The sequence below is a fragment of the Mycetomoellerius zeteki genome, unplaced genomic scaffold, assembly GCF_001594055.1.
Source record: "Mycetomoellerius zeteki isolate Tzet28-1 unplaced genomic scaffold, Tzet1.0 scaffold311, whole genome shotgun sequence".
NCBI classification, from domain to species: Eukaryota; Metazoa; Arthropoda; class Insecta; order Hymenoptera; family Formicidae; genus Mycetomoellerius; species Mycetomoellerius zeteki.
The window spans coordinates 138,372-157,910 of NW_017257296.1; the positions used below are offsets into that span (position 1 = coordinate 138,372).

The following is a 19,539-nucleotide window of genomic DNA, read 5'->3' on the forward strand; positions in this document are numbered from 1 at the left end:
TTCTTATCGCCAGTGGCGATTTTCATCGTGTCTTGTAATATTACCTTTAAAGCACAAAAAGAACGATTATTCTAAAAAAGTGTCCTCTCTTCTAAATTCTATTGAAAAGTGTGAGTGTGAACGGTATTTTTTTTAAATTAATGCAACCGAATATTAATTCGGCAAAATCATAAAACTTTATTATTTTATTATCAGTTAATTTTAGAAATGGATACTGGTTTTATCTTATATTATCGCGTCATTATAATAATTGCAACGATGACCTAGATCTTCTTTTACGTATTATTGTTTTTATAGTGAAATTCAACTTCTTTTTACTGCATGAGTTGCATAATATATGTTACAAAGAATAACGAATAACGTAACTTAATGAAGAAAACGTAGTAATACAAAAAGGGTATTGTAATTTATTTTGTTTAGTGGCAATGGTAAGGCAATCTAGAGCTCAACCGCCACCGCGACCACATAGCGCAGACTTCCTCGAGTATGAAGCAGCAAGACGTCCCCTTCAACAACCCACGCAATGTGAGAGACCCCCGGATCAACAAAGACGTCCGCAGAGGCCTAAATCCAGCTTAGATATAGTAAACCCGTCAGATACGACCAATGACGGTTACTTCTATTCTGAAGAAAGGTACGAGTGCGTAAATTCCTCAGGGTTTAAGTTACGCATATATCGAGAAAAAGAAAATGAAAATCGATCTCTACGAAAGATATTCACTCTCTGCTCACGTTTATGCTTAGATACGCGGCGCAGATGCGACAGTCCGCGGTATATTTGCACCAGACCCCTCAACACTATCAACAGCAGAGGAATCAGTCCCTCTCGCGTGTCACAATGCAGCCGAAGCTGCCGGGTATCCGTGATAAAACCGATGAAAATAGAATATCCACATTGTCGGATTCTTCTTGCCCTGCTCTGAGACGCGTACAGCGGGATCACGTACATCAGCAGCACACGATACCCGCTCAGTCGCTGACGCAGAGACATTCCGAGTGAGTCACAGTGCATTGTCCGAATAAATGATTAAATCTTATGGAGGTTTCCCCCTAAAATTCCAATTAAATACTTAAAAAAAATTCTACATATTTTAAAGTATGCATGCATGCGTGAGTTTGTGTATTTTTTAGATAAATGTATTTTAAAGATGAATGTTCGAATATATAAATTCCAAATAAATATCTGAACCTACACCAATCAAGTTTTAAAACATATACCAATGAATTTTTGAAGTGTCTACCAGCTCACTTTTCTCCTATTTGTTCCTATACTTTAAAGTAATTTTTAAAAAGCTGTTGTAAATTACTATAATGTAGAGTATTAGAATATTAAAATAAGAAAATGTTAAAATGTTTTAATCTTTAAAAGGCGGGAATTTCTATTTTTAAAATCTTACAGTTTTTTTTTAGTACGATTTGTCATAATTCGTTATTTCATTGTGTCCTTTGTCTCAAAATATGACACCGTTTCAGTGTCACTACAGTAACTTTCTCGTTCTGTAAAAGTTAAAATAGACTTTTTATAGAACAGAATAGTATTTATGTGAAAACACAATTAAAATAAAATAATACAATAATTTTTCTTATTTATGAACATAATTACGCGGTATAATAAGCTGGATCTAGAAAAAGAAACGCATACTTAAGCTTCTTTCTATCAGGATAATGGGCGCCGACCCGAAACTTCGAAGATCTTTGCGCGAGAAGAGCTGCGAGGCGAATGGCCGAGAAACGCTGACACACGGTGAAGATAACACGATCCCTCGTAGAATACCACGCGGCGAGTACGACGGGTGGGGAAGAGCAGCGGGTCACGGTGCCCACGGGACCCACATCGCTCAGACGTGTCACGCCGGTCACGCAGGTGTAGGCAGACGATGGAACGAACAGCAGCAGTTCTGCAGATCGGCATCGGCGCGTCTGCCAAGGACACGGCATCCTGCCGCCCTTGATCCAGACGACGACGACTACGCCGAAAGGTCCTCCGAGCAGGACTCGCGGGATGGTGAACGCAAGATTCAGCAGGTAAGGAGAAGTCTAGTATTTTCTACTTTCGTAAATACGCGAATTTTTTTTTCAAAACATTTCGTAACATTTCATCGTGTTGTTAACGTATCGATATATTTTAGATAAATATCAATCCTTATAATATAACAGTTATAATATAAGGGATGTATCTAAGTTATAAAATTTCTTCGAGAAATCAACATATTCTTATTTTACTTTCTAAAGAAGTTTACAAGTGAAATCGATTAATATAAATATAGAATATATATATAAACACAGATTTTGTTAATTGAAATATTTTATGAATATAAAATTCATTTTTCGAATTAAAATGAATGTACGAAATGTTATTTGTAAAACGTGTGAATATTGGTGCTGGAGTTATGCGAAGTAAAAATGTATTGTCAATGTATTTCTAAGTGAATTTTTTTCAAACTTGCTTTTCGTTCATATTCCGGAAAAGCTGGAATGAGTCATAGAGCGATGAACGGCTTCTTAGAATCGGAAAGTGTCGGCAGGTAGGCCAGCATTGCTCGTATCAGCTCGTACGAGACAACCGTGTCGGTAACATCGGTGGACGAGCGTGATTCACGACAGCCCCGTTGCATAGCTGCACATTACCTTACGTCATCCTGACTCTCCTGTATCTTTGCTTTCACCATCGTTCATTCAATCGTCGTCATTGTTATTACGTTACTTGTCATGTTAATCATTTTTAATAGTTTTTTTTAATTTCTGATCTATCCTATTATCGAAAATTTTATAATTTATTGTTGATATCGACATTAATGTCCATCCCTCTTTTTTCCCGAGAGATCGATAAATATATGGAAAGAACGATTTTGCTGAAATATTTAATAATTTAGCTAGATATAGATCTAATAAAATTATTTGGATCATAAAAATAATTATGTAGCACACTTGAACATTGATAACAATGCTATAAACATTTTAACATTCTAGCAAGCAGTTTAAGTGTCCTAATAATTATTTTGTCTAAACAATATTATTTTCAGATCTGTATCTAGCTAAATTTTTAGATACTTTGGTAAAACCGTTCTCTCCGCGTACCTTTAAAAAATAGCATATATCTTTCCGTCAGTTAGCTAATGAGAAGGTTCGTTACAATACGTTTTTCAGCGCGAAGAATCGATGAAGCGGCTGCTAGAATGGAAGCAGCGTATGCTGCAATCTCCGTTGACACGAAAACCATCCGGCTCGGCCAATAGGGGCAGGGCACAAAATGATCTTTCGAGTTACTACAAGCAACAGGCGCTGCTGGATTTGGCAGCGCACGAGGCCGCCGTAGCGGAGGGTCGTCACTCCCGAAGGCGGGAGGACGGGCACCGTTCGCATGTCAGGAGCAAGAGCTCGGACGGTCGTCGGACCGCCGTCAACGTGCCACGTTACAACAGCTATTCCAGCGATGACGAAGGTAGGGATAGCTCGCCTGAACTTATCATTTAAATGGTAGCTTCGGTCGCCCTGCGTAACGAGGGATCTGGTCAAAATATTGAAGTTTGCGCGGACAATTACCTTTTTTGGGGACGAATGTTGGGCATGTGCTTGAAACAAAGCATGTTGGAATTATTAGAAAGATTATGAGTGTCTTCTGTGGACAGATTTCATCCACTGTCTTCGAGAAAAAAAAAAAAAAAACAAAAAACTTTGTGAAATTTTATGTAAAATATTTTGATCGCCTCGAGTCCCTCGAAAGCGCCTTGTCTGCGGTGTATTCAGTTAGAAGTAGATAGTTGATCTAAAGCTAAAAATAATCCAAATGCTAACAACAATGATGGTACTTAATTGCTAACACGGTGAAGAATTCAATGTGCATATTTGCTCGCGGAAACAAAGGCATTTTTTTCACGAAAACGCACGTTGAGAATTCCGTATTTTGTGAATGGTATTCGTTATGTTATAATTAAAATATGTCAAGCGATTTTATGTCCGTCCTTTTTTTCATTGTAAATAAAAATTACCAGCATGTTTTCAATCAATCATATATAAAAAAAATGTAGTCTAACGAAAATATTTTCCCAATTGTGCGAATAGATGCAATTAATGCAAGGCACCCGAATTATTCTTCACGAATTGCGAAGCATTATAAACTCGATTATAAAATCGAAGCTGCTTTTCCTTTATTTTTATTTACTAACATAATCGTCGAGGAAACGATTAACGAAACTATATCATATCAATTCAACGAGATGTGAAGTATGTATCTATAAAATGTAAGAGGAAATTTAAAATCTGGATATCTGCGAGCGTTTCTCCGCGGGGCTCCTTCTATCTGCTGCTGTTGGGTCTAAGCTGACTGAATGGTGAATGGGAACGATTAACAATCTTAAACTTACCTATCTAAGTGGCCGAATATCGATATCCTATTCGACTTAACATCGATCGTAATCAGATTACCGTAGAAAATATGGGTCAGCATGGCATGCCAAAGAATTTCACTAACACTATTTGCCGTAGTTACGCAATTACGATCGCTACCTTCCAGTTCGCGTGTCCGCTATCTACGATTAACCGCAAAATCAATCGATTATCGGGATCATTGCATCAATTACGATTAATTACGATCGAATCGCGCAACAAGAAATTTATTTTTAATATATGTATTCTCTGAATTTTATCACTCTCAAGCTGATCGTAAACTTTCAAGATGTATAAAATCCTTTCAAATAGTCACATGTAAATATATCAATTTGACTTTAATTGTTAATAATTGAAATAAATGAACGTCTTTACTGCTTACACGGTGCAATGATCATCGATGTCGTTGTCGCGCTTGACGAGTTTGCTTAGAGTTATCTAATGGGTATAGAAACGGGAATGTATAAATGGGACTGTTTCTCTTTCTCATACACACATATACACGACACTCGTAAGTAACGGACATACTCGTGTCTTTGTGTTTTGTAACGAACAAATCAGAGCTGGGAGATGTCCGGAGGAAGCGCTCGCGCAGACCCTCGCATGCAGGAAGGAGCCCCCGGCACGCCGGCGACAATCGGTCATCGACGGCGACGGCGACGTCCGCCGTCCAGGACGTCACGATACCCGGGACCGGCCGCACGAGCGTTAATCAGACCCCGCAGTCACAAATCCTTAACAGTCGTAAAGCGAACCCGGGGAGCACGCTCTCCTCTCTGGGTGGTATACCACCAGACGCCGGTTACGACGAGGTCAGCTTTTCGCCGATGATGAGAAACGATTATGCGTACGCATCGTCCTCAGCGGACAAACAATCGTTATCTAGAAGATCGGATCCCGAGACCGCCTTCGAGGACCCTGCGAGGCACAAGACTCCGAAGAAACCGCTGGGTATTTTGAAGACGTCGACCATTTACGGTTTCGATCAGCAAAAATGCGACGGACAACAAACGAGCATGATTGAGAGCAATAGATCCGACAATTTGTGTGGTTATCGAACAAACGAGTCTTGGCACGTCCAAAAGAACGTACAGTGGGATTCCAAGGACGATAATGACGAATGGGATCCTGGCATCGACGAGAGCAAAGTTATAAAAGAGTTTTCTTATCAGTATATTAACCCTAAGAAAGTGCCGATACCATCAAAAACGGAAGATGAGAGCGAGAAATTCGAGACTATGAATCTGGTTCAATGTAGAATTAGATCTTTCGAGATGAATATGGATGGCGTCAGTCCGGTCAAGGAAGTATTGACTATGCAGGAGCCGTTAAAAGTATCGCCACTGCAAGCGACTGAAGCTCACGTTTCAAAGCTTGACTGCGCGAACAAAACCTCGTCTGTCATACGCAGTTTCGCTTTAGGTGATACAAATGCCTCGGAGAATGCTTCCAAGCACAAAAGCGTAGAAGAGGGACACGCTAAGCAAGCTTCAACTGACAGTAACAAGTCAGTCAAAGATCTTTTAGCGGACTTTGAACGAAAATCACAACAGGCTAATCGACCGAAATCCGAGAAGCGGCAAGAATCGAAGCATCGCGGAGATTACGGTGATAATGAAACGTTACGATATGATATTGGAAGTAATTTGGACCGGCGAGATAGAAACGATGAGAAAGAAAAATTTGTTGAGAAGAACGAAGATATTACGCAACATTTCACTTTGGACACTCTGTATACAGATGCCGTACAGATGCAGAATTCCGATGAATCTTTGAAGCAAAATAAAATGAACAGTTCAAAAGATAGTCTGACAGAACAATGTGTGCCATCAACTGATTTAAATATTATTCCGAGTCCTAGCTGTGCAAGAACGAGTATGACTGAATCTTTATTAACGCACAGCGACCAATTCTCCACTGACAACGACATCATTTCGAAGCAGGATGATATTAATAGTGAAGATCACTATCTTCCCATGTCTCCTAGAAAGGCCATATTGGATCCTAACAGTGATGATAGACCACATCCTAAGATGATGGAGAGTCTATTCGCCGATGAGGAAAGCTCGTATGTGGAGATGGCTCAGAATGGAATGACTCGCTCTCTTTTGGCACCGAACGAAGATGACAGAAAGCATGATTCAGGCGATTATTCCACGTTGGACCCGTCATCTCACTACGAATTTGTATGTGTGAGGGATAACAAGATGGAGCCGGTATATATGGAAGTGAATCAATTGTCCGAAAAAGAGGACGAAGATGGCAGTAAAGTATCCTCGATGAAAAAGAGCAATTCCAGTGAGAATTCGCCGCATTCCAGGGGCGATCTGCCCGACATCTTGACGGCACTCAAATCTGACAGTTCTGACGCCGATGACGAATCGTCCAAGGACCTAGAATCCATAGACGCGCCACGGCATCCGCGATTCAGTTTGTCCGACACCTTCCGACCGGCTTCATACTATCTGGGAGCTAGCCGCAACATGATGGCAGAATTACACGATTCATCGGACAGTGAGCTGGTATCTCCACCACCAATACCGACCTCTCCACCACCGTTAGATGATTTAGAATCATTGGATATGCAGGAATCGTTAGAAATAAAGAAGGTCTCGCCACAGGTGGCTACGATGAAGGATAATGTGTTGAACCGCGACTCTCCAAAATCTTGGAATAAACCGATAGGACAGATGGAGACGCACAGGCCACCATCAAGGTTCTCCGATGCGACCATCAGCTCCACTTTTAGAGATAGCAGGATATCGTTAGAGAGCGCATCCGGAAGCGATTCGATCGAGCTCAGAAATCCAGAAGAGGAAGCACGGCACAGGCAATTGAAGAGAAGACCAGTCAGCGATGACGTTTGCGAAGTTCTAGATAGTCTGGACGAATTAGAATCGTTGGGAAGTCGCTTCGACGGCGCGAGCATTGACCTCGATCAATACTTGGAGGAATTACAGGCTAGAGATGCGTTCAACGTGGATCTTTACGCGAAGGATCCGAGCTACAACAGCATCTACGGATTCAACGAGAATATGCTGGTGGTCGATAAACTGCAGAAGACCACGTGCCAGGATCTGTCGAGAAAGATGAAATTAATGTCCAGCAATCTCGATCGGCCGTTCGATTATTCCGGTAAAAACAAGACTGGCTCGGCAAGCAGCTTGCCATCCATGAGAGTATCTGATTTACCGCCAACCCACCAACACTCACAGTCCTTCACCGGTGACGCACATTACGAGAACGTCGCGAGCTTCTCACCGCTTCGCGGTTCGCCGGCGGTTCGATCTGACAGCGAACCACCGCGCGATCACAGGATGCAGAGCACGTCTCAAAGCATTAGCGCGCTGCCAATCTCTCACAGCAGGGATTCCAGTTACTCGAATGCATCGGCTACGGCGTCCATCTCGACATCCATGGCTTGCCAGAGACCCGCGAGCGCGCAATCCTCGATGCACTCCGCTATCAGCGCGTCCATGTCTTCGGTGAATCACGGCAGCACGCTGACGAGTATGCTGCAGAACGTCAACGCGTATTCCGAGCAAAGGTTCCCGAATCATTCAAGGTCCGCCAGTCACGACACATGTGTGCGACATGTGCTGCCGAATCATCGATCGACTTCTAGCCAGAATTCGAGTCATTATCCCAATCCAATGTCGATGCAAATTATCAACTCCGTTTTGCAGCAATCATATTTACCAAACGCCGACGAGCAGCATGTCCAAAGTGATCAATCGGGAGCACCCTATTACTATTCTGATCTTCAGGCAAGTGTCAACAGCGTGGACATGGAACTGACCAAACCGATGATCGGTCATACCTCGCGATTGCCTCAACTGAACAATCAGAGGGATGACGCGGCGATCGGCTTGAACAAGCGGAATGATATCGGTCGTATAGTGAATCCGATCGCGCGGCAAATGCCGAGGCAAATTCAAGTAGACGACATAGATGAAGCTAGACGGATCGCCGCGGAATTGAGGCGGACGACTTGTCAACTGCTAGGCGACAATAAGGCCGCTCTCGTAGATAAGAGGAATTTCTACGAAGCTGACACGTTACGCCGGGTAAAGTCCACTGATCCACTGCCAGATGTATCTCTGCCCGAGGCTAGAAACTTATATCCCCACGGTCTTAGAGATAAGTCCGTTAATCCAGGGAACGTCGATAACACGGAGCCGACGCACGTCACACAAGCGTCTCATCGTCGGTCAAGATCTTTGGAGGGATTACTCGACGACGTCGGCTTGCAAAATTTAGTGGAGCAGCGAAACCGAGCTAACCGAGTAACGGCAGCGACAACGACGGCGACAGCGGTCACTTCAACGACTCCGACCAGTCAAATCGAGGCAACGTCGCAAACTTTGCCATCATTTGACAATCATAACGTCATGACTGATAGTAGTTTTAATTCCGAGGATCCATGGGAGCAGGATAGCCTTTGGTGCGAGAGCCTGAGAAGGGTGAGCCTGCGAAACGCCAGATCATTGGATAATCTAGACAGTTCGCCGAGACCTGGAAGATCAGATGATGCGAAGTCACGTGGCAAGATTACTCGAGGAGCAACCTACGTGAACGACAGTGTTGTTTTACGCAGGGACAATTGCGCGGAGGAATCTTCGTGCGGTGAACGACCGCGAGTCAAACGCAGGACAAACAAGGATCATCATACGCGAGAACAGTCGATCGAGGACGACGACGACGTCACTTATGAGACCTTGTCGATGGAAATGATCGGCACGGGCGGTTACGTGTGGGATCCACAAAACAATACATACCACAAGCCTACCGTTTCGGATAGGAATCATTTTTTAGAGGACGGCAACCTTCCCCCGGCTCGCTCGATCCCGGACGCCCGTATGTCCGCGACGTCGTTCGAGCTCGACCGAGAGAAGCTCCGCCAATGGGATTTGTTGTCGAGCGCCTGCTTACTCCAGGAACAGCAGCGCACCTCGATGGCGGATTCGGGGCGAGGGTTGCCGGTCGTGGAACAACCTGGAGACGCTCACGATTCACAACTCGCCGTCATCACGGCGGCGACCACGACGATGACGACAACGAACGCAATGACGACGGCGATAATGACAATGACAGTGACGCCGACGACGACGATGACGACGACGACGATAATGACAATGGATACGGCGATCGACAACGAGCAAGTAGACGTTATCGTAAAACCAGTCGATATCGCGGATGTACGCGACGCTTTGCCGATGAAGATGCCGATCAAGAGGCAGGAACCGAGACAGGAGCCGTGTAAACGGGCTGCAGGTGAGTGGCTCCTCAACAACGCTGGGGTGTACAGGCAGTGACTATGCGGGGCCGTGTTCCAAATCGCCAGACTGCCGCCACACGACCGACTCGTCTCACGTGACTACGGATCTAGTGTGCGATAGATGTTTAATCCTAAATAGTAGCAGCTGTTAATGTAAGAGATGCTTTCACAAATATTCTGTGCCATAAACTTTGCAACAAGTTTAATGAAAATTTGAAGAAAATTTATCATTTATCTCGAAATCTTAATTTTCATAATTTATTTCGATAAATCATTCATGTCAAATCGAAGCAGATGTTTTCTTTTACTTTGCCATCTATTATTAATGGCTGAAAAGACGCTCGATAGTTTTAGGATATTTTCTGCTGTTCAAAAATAGATTTTATCTTTATACTGCTCGAACAGCAAAATATACCTATACTTTAAAACCTTTTTATCCATTATATATATATATATATATATATATATGTATATTTTTAAAAATATGAAACTATAATCAGTAAAAATATTTATGATTTTAGTTAACTAGTAAGCATTGGTTGAAGCTTGCTCTTTAGGATTAAACTCGACGTTTTCGCTATCAAATGTACCTGCGCTTGCGGTAGCTTGCACAACGATGCAGCTACTTCTTTGTCCTTGTTAATTATGGACCAGGCCGTGATCCAGTTCACATTTATTCATCACGATTCTCTCCTTTTTTTTTACCGGACGAGTTTGTTGAATTCTAGGATCAGTTTGAATAATGCATGCAGACGTAACTTTGAACGACGCGGATGAAGTTATACGATCGATGCGACTTGGAACACGGCCTGGTGCGCGATTGTGTGAGTGAGTTTATGAGACGATTAAAAACGCGGCTTGATTCATTATAATTATTTACTGTGATTATTCATCACATTGATTGCACGTAAATTGCAGATTTTCGCGAGAAATAAACAATTAATTTATATGGCAACAAAATAAACAAATAGCATTGAAGTTGTATTTAGAAAGTTAAAATAAAGCTGCGATCGTGTATGTATGTGTGTTTGTGTGTACGAATGCATGTGATGATACTCTAAAAATATATGTATCACTTAAGATATATTACCGCCGAAAAATTGGTGTAATCCAAGACGATTATGTTCTCTATTTAATTCTCTTTTTTGTTCATTTAAAGTTTAATTTAAGTTGTGCCAGTTAATTGACTCAAACTATAAGTAAATAATGACATTATCAATACGATAAGAGTAATGTTTTTTTTGTCAAGAACAAACTTTTTAATTCTCTGATTAATTCACATATCGAAGTAATTTAAATAAAATTCATTTACGCAGGATCTCTTTCGTTTTAAAGCGTGACGATTTTTTTTATAATCCACGTTGAAATCGACGTTGAATTGCGAATTGTTTCGTGAGCCATGTTTTTACGGTGATATCGACAGAACTATCGGTATACAGTTACAGCGATACCATTTAATTCACCCGCCTAGGCAATTTGCCAAAATGTATCGTTGCGATGTTTCGTCGTGAAGCAGAATTCGAAGTAGCTCTCTCGAAAATGTCTCTCTCGATCAAGTCAAAGATTAATGAAACTAGCTTTAGGGAATACAATGTATGCCGTCAGCAAGATTATTAATTATCTCGGAAGTTTATTCAATTAACTAAGAGATTCGATCGAATTACTTTAAATTAAGTATGTATATAGCTCGTTATACATAAATTGTACAAAAGGGTAATTGAAAATAAATGAAACAAGAAACGAATCGAGTAGAATATCTTCCAGGTAAGTTATCATATTTTCAGCACGTCCTGAAAACTCAAATTCGTTTCTAATGATCGGATATATTATTGAGGAAGGACCAAATTGATGATAGCTAAGACAGCTCTGACAAATAGGTAGCATTAGTATCACAGATAAGATTCGGTCGCTCTGGAATAGATATTCCTTTATCACGACTAAAAGTGTTCCTCGATGCGCAATTTGATTTCTAAATATGCAATATTATTCAGCGAATAAAATATGTAATAACATTATATATGGAACGGTTGTTAATTATGATAAACGTTTTATAATCGCGTATGCGATTTTTTTCTATTTATACAGTCTACCATGAAAGAAAGAAAGGAACCACAGAGTATGCAAAATTTATGTAATTACATTATAATTTATTGCCCCGTTATTGCCAGTGTAAAAATTCGAGCGTAAAGAGGTCGCGATTTCATTATCTCCGATTAAATGTTCGCGTTCTCCCAGCGTATCTGACAATTAATCGAGGACAATTAGTCGTCCTAATTAATTTTCTTCGGAGCGTTGCTGTCAATTAATTCTTCCTCAGAGAGGCGACGTTATCCTTATGGGCATTAAGGCCGTTTGAGTGACAGTCAGGTGCACTCTCGAGATCGTCCTTACGTTTTCAAGCAGTCATGCTATTTGCGCATCACGCGCTTTAATAGCTATAGCTGCAGCTCGGAAACTCCGTTGGCATGTGAACGACTTTGTAAGGTCTATCGATGGATAGAAAGTCTGTTGTTGCATTGTCGCAAATGTCGTATAACATGTTGAACGCAATATCGTAAGTGCGCATCCGCGTACTATAAGTATATCGTCGACACCGTCCGTGACTTCGTCGCACTTTGTCTCGGGGTCAATAACACGCGCGTACGACGCGGTGTACTTGAAGTGGATGGATTCTATGGAACTGCGAGTGATATCTACAACTCGACTGCTCGTACCTTCGATTCCTCATGGGATCGTTAAATATCGACGAGAACGAACGCGTGCCTGTATAGAACCGAGTTTTTCTCCCACTCGGTCCCTCTACTGTGTCGATCGATTATACCTTGGCGTCGCGTGAGAAATTTTTCGGTCTTTCCTTTCTGATACGTTTTCCCTTTGTGGGACTCGAACGCTGCGATACTCCATAATTAATGTCTCGCCGGACCCACGTTGGGTGTTCCAGATTTCGTGGAATTAATAAGAACTCAGGCAAGAGTTTTCGAAGTCGCGGTGAAAGAATTGGTTCCTGACGGGATAATATCGGGTCCGTATCGGAGCAACCCGATGGATTGCTACATGTACATTTGATGTTCGTTGAACCGAACGAAAATCTGAGGGAGAAACTTTACCTAGTTGGATATTGCAACGTGTATTTTTAACCTTAGATCGTTTGAAATTTCCTGATACCAGCCAGAGCATTTCAATATTTGATTTAAACACATGCCGGTATATATCGAGGATTTAAATCAATTGGCATAATCTCGGTAAAAGAAATATTTATTTTTTTAATATTTTTATAACAGGTACAAAATATATACTTTACAGAAAATAATTTTTATGTCCCAAAGTGATGTCAATTTTACTTTTTGTTTGTATGTCATAAAATATGAGCACATTAGTCGCCTTTGTGATATTGAAAACACGAAATAACATGTTTCTCTATCTCCATTTTATTCTCGTATGGAAATTCATTTTCGTTAATTTTAACACGATAATCAGGAAATTTTGCATTTTTGACAACAAAGAATAAACTGAATTTGGTTTTCTATATTTTAAAAATATCGTTCAATATTTAGAATAAAAAATCAATTTTCTATATTGATTTTATAAAATACTTTGTTCTTGTCAATCTTTATTTGCAGGGTAAGTTAAATATGCATTTTCAGTGACTAAAATTGATTTTCTATATCCTGAAAGCAATAGAATTCCCGAAATATTTTAAAACTAGAAACGACACTCTTTTTTTCATGATATTTTATTCTTATATGTTTGCTCTTTTTTGTTGATTCATATTTTCGAAACTATAGTAAATACAAAATAATTCAAGTCTGTTATATATAGATAATTTCTCTTGAAAGCCTTTAAAAATCTTTCGATATTTTCTATTTAATTTTTTATTTTGTACTATGTGTATATATATATATATATATTGATAGAAATGAGAGTCCCGACTTGATTGATGTGGAACATCAATCAGTTTCAATTACGAATTTTCATTAAACGAGCACTAAATTAGTAATTGAATAGTACTTAATTCTGATGTGTACCATCCCAATTTTTTATGTTGGGATTGATAGCATATCACAGGTTAAAACTAGTGGAATATTTTTACAATTTGAGTGCCAAAGCTTCATCGCGGTACGCCTGTGATTGGCACTTCAGTAATGCGGTTCTACTCATCGACTGGCTGCCACTGACCTCGGCGAAAAATCAAACTTTCATCGTCCGCGAAAACCACAACATGTTCAAGCACGAAGACTCATTTATCACATTCCGACCTACGAAAAATGAACGGTATTTCTCGAAACGGCAATTGATCCACAAAACTGCTAATTCTCTTGAATTCCATAGCTTGTTTGTAACACTTGTTACATGTAAAAATATAATCATCGAATTTTCGAGAAAAAAAATTCCATTTTAAATTCATCAAAAATCATTTTCTACAATTTACCAGATTGTTAATGCGAATCGTACTAATTATTGTGCTTGGGATCTAATTTAAAATAAATATTTAAAAATATTAAATAACATTTACATGATTTGAATATAAATTCAAGAGGTTAAAGATGAAGTGTATGTTAATGAATGAAACACGAGAAGGACGCTAATGATAATTTTATATTCGACAGCATGATAGAAGGATCATCAAGTGTGAAAAGGAGGATAACGATCTCGATTAAGTAATCGCACACCCAGCGTCGCGAAATGAAATAGCGCTGTATCGGATTCCAACAGAATGCCACACGGTGCTTAAAACATTTTATTTTTATACAGCTTCAACGTGCCAAGTACACCATGAGACGCGAAATAACGCCACGGTAATCCAGACTGTTATCGAGAACGTTTAATTCCGGCAGCGAGCTGACGAAGTTCGAAATCAAAATAGCGAGATTTCGCTAACGAAGGGAAACCATGAATGCATAACTTCATTAAGATATCAATAGCTTCAATATCGATATTTCTCCAGAATTTTCTTAAAAACATTATTATTAGTACAGTATTCATATCGTTTCCAGTAACTACAGACAAAAAGTTTCTAAAGCATTAAATGTATATTATAAAAGAGTTATAAAATATTATAAAAGTATAAGGACCATTCAGGAATTATTATTTCCGAATATCATTGCTGAGTTAAATGCTTGTATATTTTATATATTTCGATACTTATATTAATTTTTAATTCACTGATTTTCTCAATTGTCGATATTTCAATAACATTTAACTAATATTTTTTATTTTTCTATTAACAATAGAGAGGAAATTTCTAAAGCATTTATAAATTGATGAAAATTTATATATATAATTAACATATCACAAAAGTATAAGGACCATTCCGAAATTATCATTTCTATACATTATTGTTGATTTAATGCTTCTGTTGTATATTTCGACACTTAATTTTTAATTAACCGATTTTCAGCTATCAATATTTAACTAACATTAAAGACAAAACATTAACAGAGTAAAGATATCGTTGACACAACAGAAAAACTTGAATTATCGTCAGGCAACTGTCCTATTCTCTTTTTCCTAGAAGTGAGAGTAGATAATTTAAACTATGAGTGCTTTCCATTTAAGCCTAGTTTTTTATTTTCTGATTAACTTGTGATTATTGACTTAACCTGATGATAATGTACAAATCATATTTTCTAGACACGGTTAATCTTTGAATGATAGTTTTGTAGTATTTTTGAAGTTTCACAACTTTAAAATCATTAGTTTAGTGATTAATCATAACTAGAAAAAACACATTTTTAATGTTATCATCAAATTAAGTGAGGTTGAGTCTAAACCACAAGTTAATCAGAAAATAAAAAATCGGGTTTTAATATTATAGCACAAGTCGACACAAATATCATTCTATCTTTTTTGCACTGAATAAAATGACGTTATATATCAGCATTATTTTAATTGAAAATCTTGTTAATTCACAATAACAATATTAATGAAATAAAATTTTATTAAAATTTAAAACAAGAGCGTGATGTATTTATTTCATTAATTAGTATTACTAAATTAACATAATTATTTTTAATTAAAATAATGCTTGATATAACATAATTTTTTCAATAATAAGATTGAAAGACCGCTAATGTTAAACATAATAATTTTAAATTAAGAAGCGCCATAACGGTCAGAACGTTAAGATGTTGAACTATTGTAAATTCATTTAAATGAATTAATTTTTTCAATACGGCATTCAATGAATAACAAAGACAGAACAACACTTGTGTCGACTTGTGTCACCAAATGGAAGCCCTATGTAACACCGTAGAATCAGTTAAAACCAGCAAGAGAGTACCAGTAGTAACAAGCACTGCGTGCGTATTTCCGCATCAGAAAGCATCCCCACGCACGTTCGCGTCATAGGAGCAACAGTTTCCGGCTGCGAGATCCTTCAAATCAGACGGAGTCGTACAGACACACGGGGTCGGACAGACAACCGACTGCCTGGTTGGATGATAGTAGCCGCGAGTCAGTCAGTCAGTCGGTGGCGCTCCGCGCGGTTCCACGCGACTCTCGCGTGCTGCGTGGACGCGTGCCAGTCCGCATCGATCGGCGAGTGGATCGTGATCGTACTTACCAGTACTCACGTGGATCATCGTCGAAAGAGACGTTGCATTTCGCGATTAAATGCGCGGTCCACGTTTGCCATGACTGTGTGATAGTTTAATCGAGATCGCTGTGCAGATCGTTTGTAGATTTTGCAGCGATTCTTTCTCTTTCGCTATTTGCACGATCAATTTTCGGAATTTTCGCGAAGGGCAGACAGATGCGAGTGACACACACACGTGCGCCTGACACCAGGTGAAATTCAAATCATGTAACCGACGTCGCGTTTGAATCGTGATCGGCCCGACAGAAATTCGGGCTCGCGAAATTTCGCGAATAAATCGACGGATACGTTCGGTGACGTGTGATACGCGAGTTTGCGGTGTGCGCGCTACACGCGAATAAAGATCGTCTTGAAAGTTCACTCGAGGTCGTGACATTTCGAGGAAGATGCGCGATGCTCGTTAAGTATGACGGCGCGCGCGAGCTACGTGATGTAAGAAGCGCCCGGATGATTTTTACGCGTCTCGGAAGAAGAATAAGGATCGTGGGCATCGCGTAGTTTCTTAGGCGCGAAGTGGTTTTCGCTGTGTCTTAAAATATATAGTGGCGCCGCGGACGTAGATGTAATGCGTATCGTCGGTATTAAATTGCTGAAACCTGAAACTAGAGCCGTGAGAATAAAATTTTCACGTACGATGACGTTTCTCGGAATCGAAGAACATCGCGGTAATGCAGTCTGAAAAGTAAAAACCGAGAAAATTTAAAAATACACACTTTAATTAGTTTTAACGCTAAATCATCGAGAGGTGTAAATTGGATTTCATTATATATATATTTTTTTTGTTATGCGTATTTATTATAGATATATTTACTGTATATGCAATTACAAATTTACTTCCATCGGGATTTTATATTTAAAAAAATGTAAATTAAAGCAACACGTTGCAATGTAAATGTTTTTGTCACAACTTCGAAATAATATTGTACGGAACAGATCGGTATGGACTTCGAAATTTTACAGCTTATAAACAAAACTGCAAATATAGAAATTTCAACCAAAAAATCCGAGCTGCAGACCGATGTGCTTCTATTTCTGCTGAAATCGTATCCGTTGTTAATTCAATAAACGAATAAACCGATAAACTCATGACAGCTCGTACTGATCGATACAGAAACTTCATCGTCCGTGCTGACGGAATGATTGTATAAACCTTGTCGATCTTATTCGATCGGCTATTGAAACAATTGATGCCCTACGATTTTAATCAAATAATTTTTCAATTAATTGAATTATCCGCAGCATATTTCTGAGAAAATCACATTTTCAAATTTCTTTCATTCTTTTTATCTAACATAATTACTTATGTGATTATATTTTCATAAATAAAATTGTATTTTCAAGAATATCTCTAGAAGAGTTTTAAACATAAAATATTAATATCACGTATAGAGAAAATAATTTTAATCTCTGGAATCTATATAAAGAATAGCTGCAATTTATCTGTCAATCAATCGGAAGTTGTTCGAGGAGGTTTTATGTAGTTCGTGCGTGAGTAAATGTATTAAAATTTTTCAAGGCTGCACAGATCGCGGAATGGTTTCCACGTAAATGGACTTCTTCGAGACGACCTGGAAATCAGTTGAACAATCGTGACGAAAAAAAAACTGTTGACTAACAATTAGACCGATTGAATCGACCGTGATCGTCTGTTTGCCTTCGATACGGGATACGACGTAGTGCGCACGTGGTGGACAAAACTCGTCGGTGACGCGACTGTGCTCATGACAGGCACGTGGCGTGACAAAACGTCGATCACGCTGCTATTAAGATTCACGGCAGGGAGCAAGGACCTCTTGATAGCTGCGCATCTCGTTATCGCGAGGAAGATGGGCGGGAAAGTTGGTTTGATTTGCGGCAGCTGTTGGTCCGGTAAATACAGTACGTATATAAAATCCACAAATCGTGATAATTCTATCTTGATCCATTTTCCTGATAATCTAATGGAACAATCGTATAAAAACTTTGCTAATTTTTTGTGAATAATTTCTAACTTGTTTGATAGTGTTAACGGCAATCGAGAGATCGAAATTTACTTACGGTATCTATGCCATATGCATTATGTATGTCGCATTCCCTTCACTAACGAGAATGTTGTATTGAGAATAAAGTACTGACGCCGGAGAATTAATAGCTATTACGCGTTATACCGCTCGACGACGAGAAACTCGCAAACCAATAGTGTACAGGTATATTTGGAACAAGATAATTGAATTGGAATTGTACTAATAGTTGCAATCTCATAATATCCTTATAAGTAATTTAATACATTTAACTTGATACGTTTAATTTAGTTAAGGTTGATGATGCACGACTTCCATCGATCGGCCTCATTACACAGTCAGATCGGTAGAGCATTATGTGAGCTACCGAAGTTATCGCGAGACACTAAACTCGGAGCGCAAATCTAAAACCATCGCGAGGAATAAAAGAAAAACATGAAAGAAAAACGCGCGTTTTCCGGGTTTCCTAGTCTTTTCATTTCGGGCCATTCCAGAACTCCTGGCACGTGAGGTCTCGTTAATGTGGGACATTCTTCGAATTTCTCGCGAAGACAGACGAAGTTCGGTATTAAAATGTTCATCGTGGTTGGCGAGGTAATTTGCGAACTTCGATTAAAACGGACAAATGGCGCGCTGGCGGCGGTAAAAGGCGAATCGTTAATTCGCGGCGAAGTTGAAAGCTCTGTATAAATTGCAGCTTCTAAGAATAATTCACGAGTGTCGCACGAATCAGGATCGATTCACGGCCATACAATTATCGTCTCTCTTAGCTAGGGTTGCTATCAAAATTTTCTAAACTACACTGAAAAAGTGTGCGAAGGAAAATGAACGAACCACAAAATTCTGATTATACCAATCAAAATTCTGGTAATCTCAACAATCAACTAAAATTTAGTAGATTTAACCAAAAATTCTAATTCGTCCGTTTTCAACTAGAATTACAAGTAATATCCAACCAGACAGTTTTCTTACAATTGGTGTAGACTTTACAGGCTAAAAATCCTGGATGCATATAAAAATGCGTGTAGGTTAATAAAATTGATCAAAACAGTCCACGAATAATTATTTCACATCTAATTGTTTAATAGTGGTACTAATTTATAGTAAGAAATTGACCAACCAATAGTCGATTATTCTCCTCGCATTCGGATATGATTGGTTAGTTTTTTTACGCCTTAAGAATTACTACGCCTATTATAAATCAAAACTAATACAGAATAGCGCGGGAAGAGTCAAAGCAGAATATTTAGAAGATTCCCTGAAATCCCGGACGCTCATAA

The 19,539-nt window shown here is 39.4% G+C and overlaps 1 protein-coding gene across 3 annotated transcripts in view; it reads left to right on the forward strand.

Moving 5' to 3' along the window:
- Positions 1-19,539, forward strand: part of LOC108724853 (uncharacterized) — a 109,951-nt gene that overhangs the window by 53,550 nt on the left and 36,862 nt on the right. For all 3 annotated transcript variants that reach the window (XM_018451519.1, XM_018451520.1, XM_018451521.1), the window contains 5 exons: positions 421-634; positions 745-996; positions 1,662-2,025; positions 3,148-3,442; positions 4,948-9,660. In XM_018451519.1, the coding sequence (XP_018307021.1) occupies positions 421-634; positions 745-996; positions 1,662-2,025; positions 3,148-3,442; positions 4,948-9,660 (5,838 nt within the window). The remainder of the gene's footprint in view (positions 1-420; positions 635-744; positions 997-1,661; positions 2,026-3,147; positions 3,443-4,947; positions 9,661-19,539) is intronic.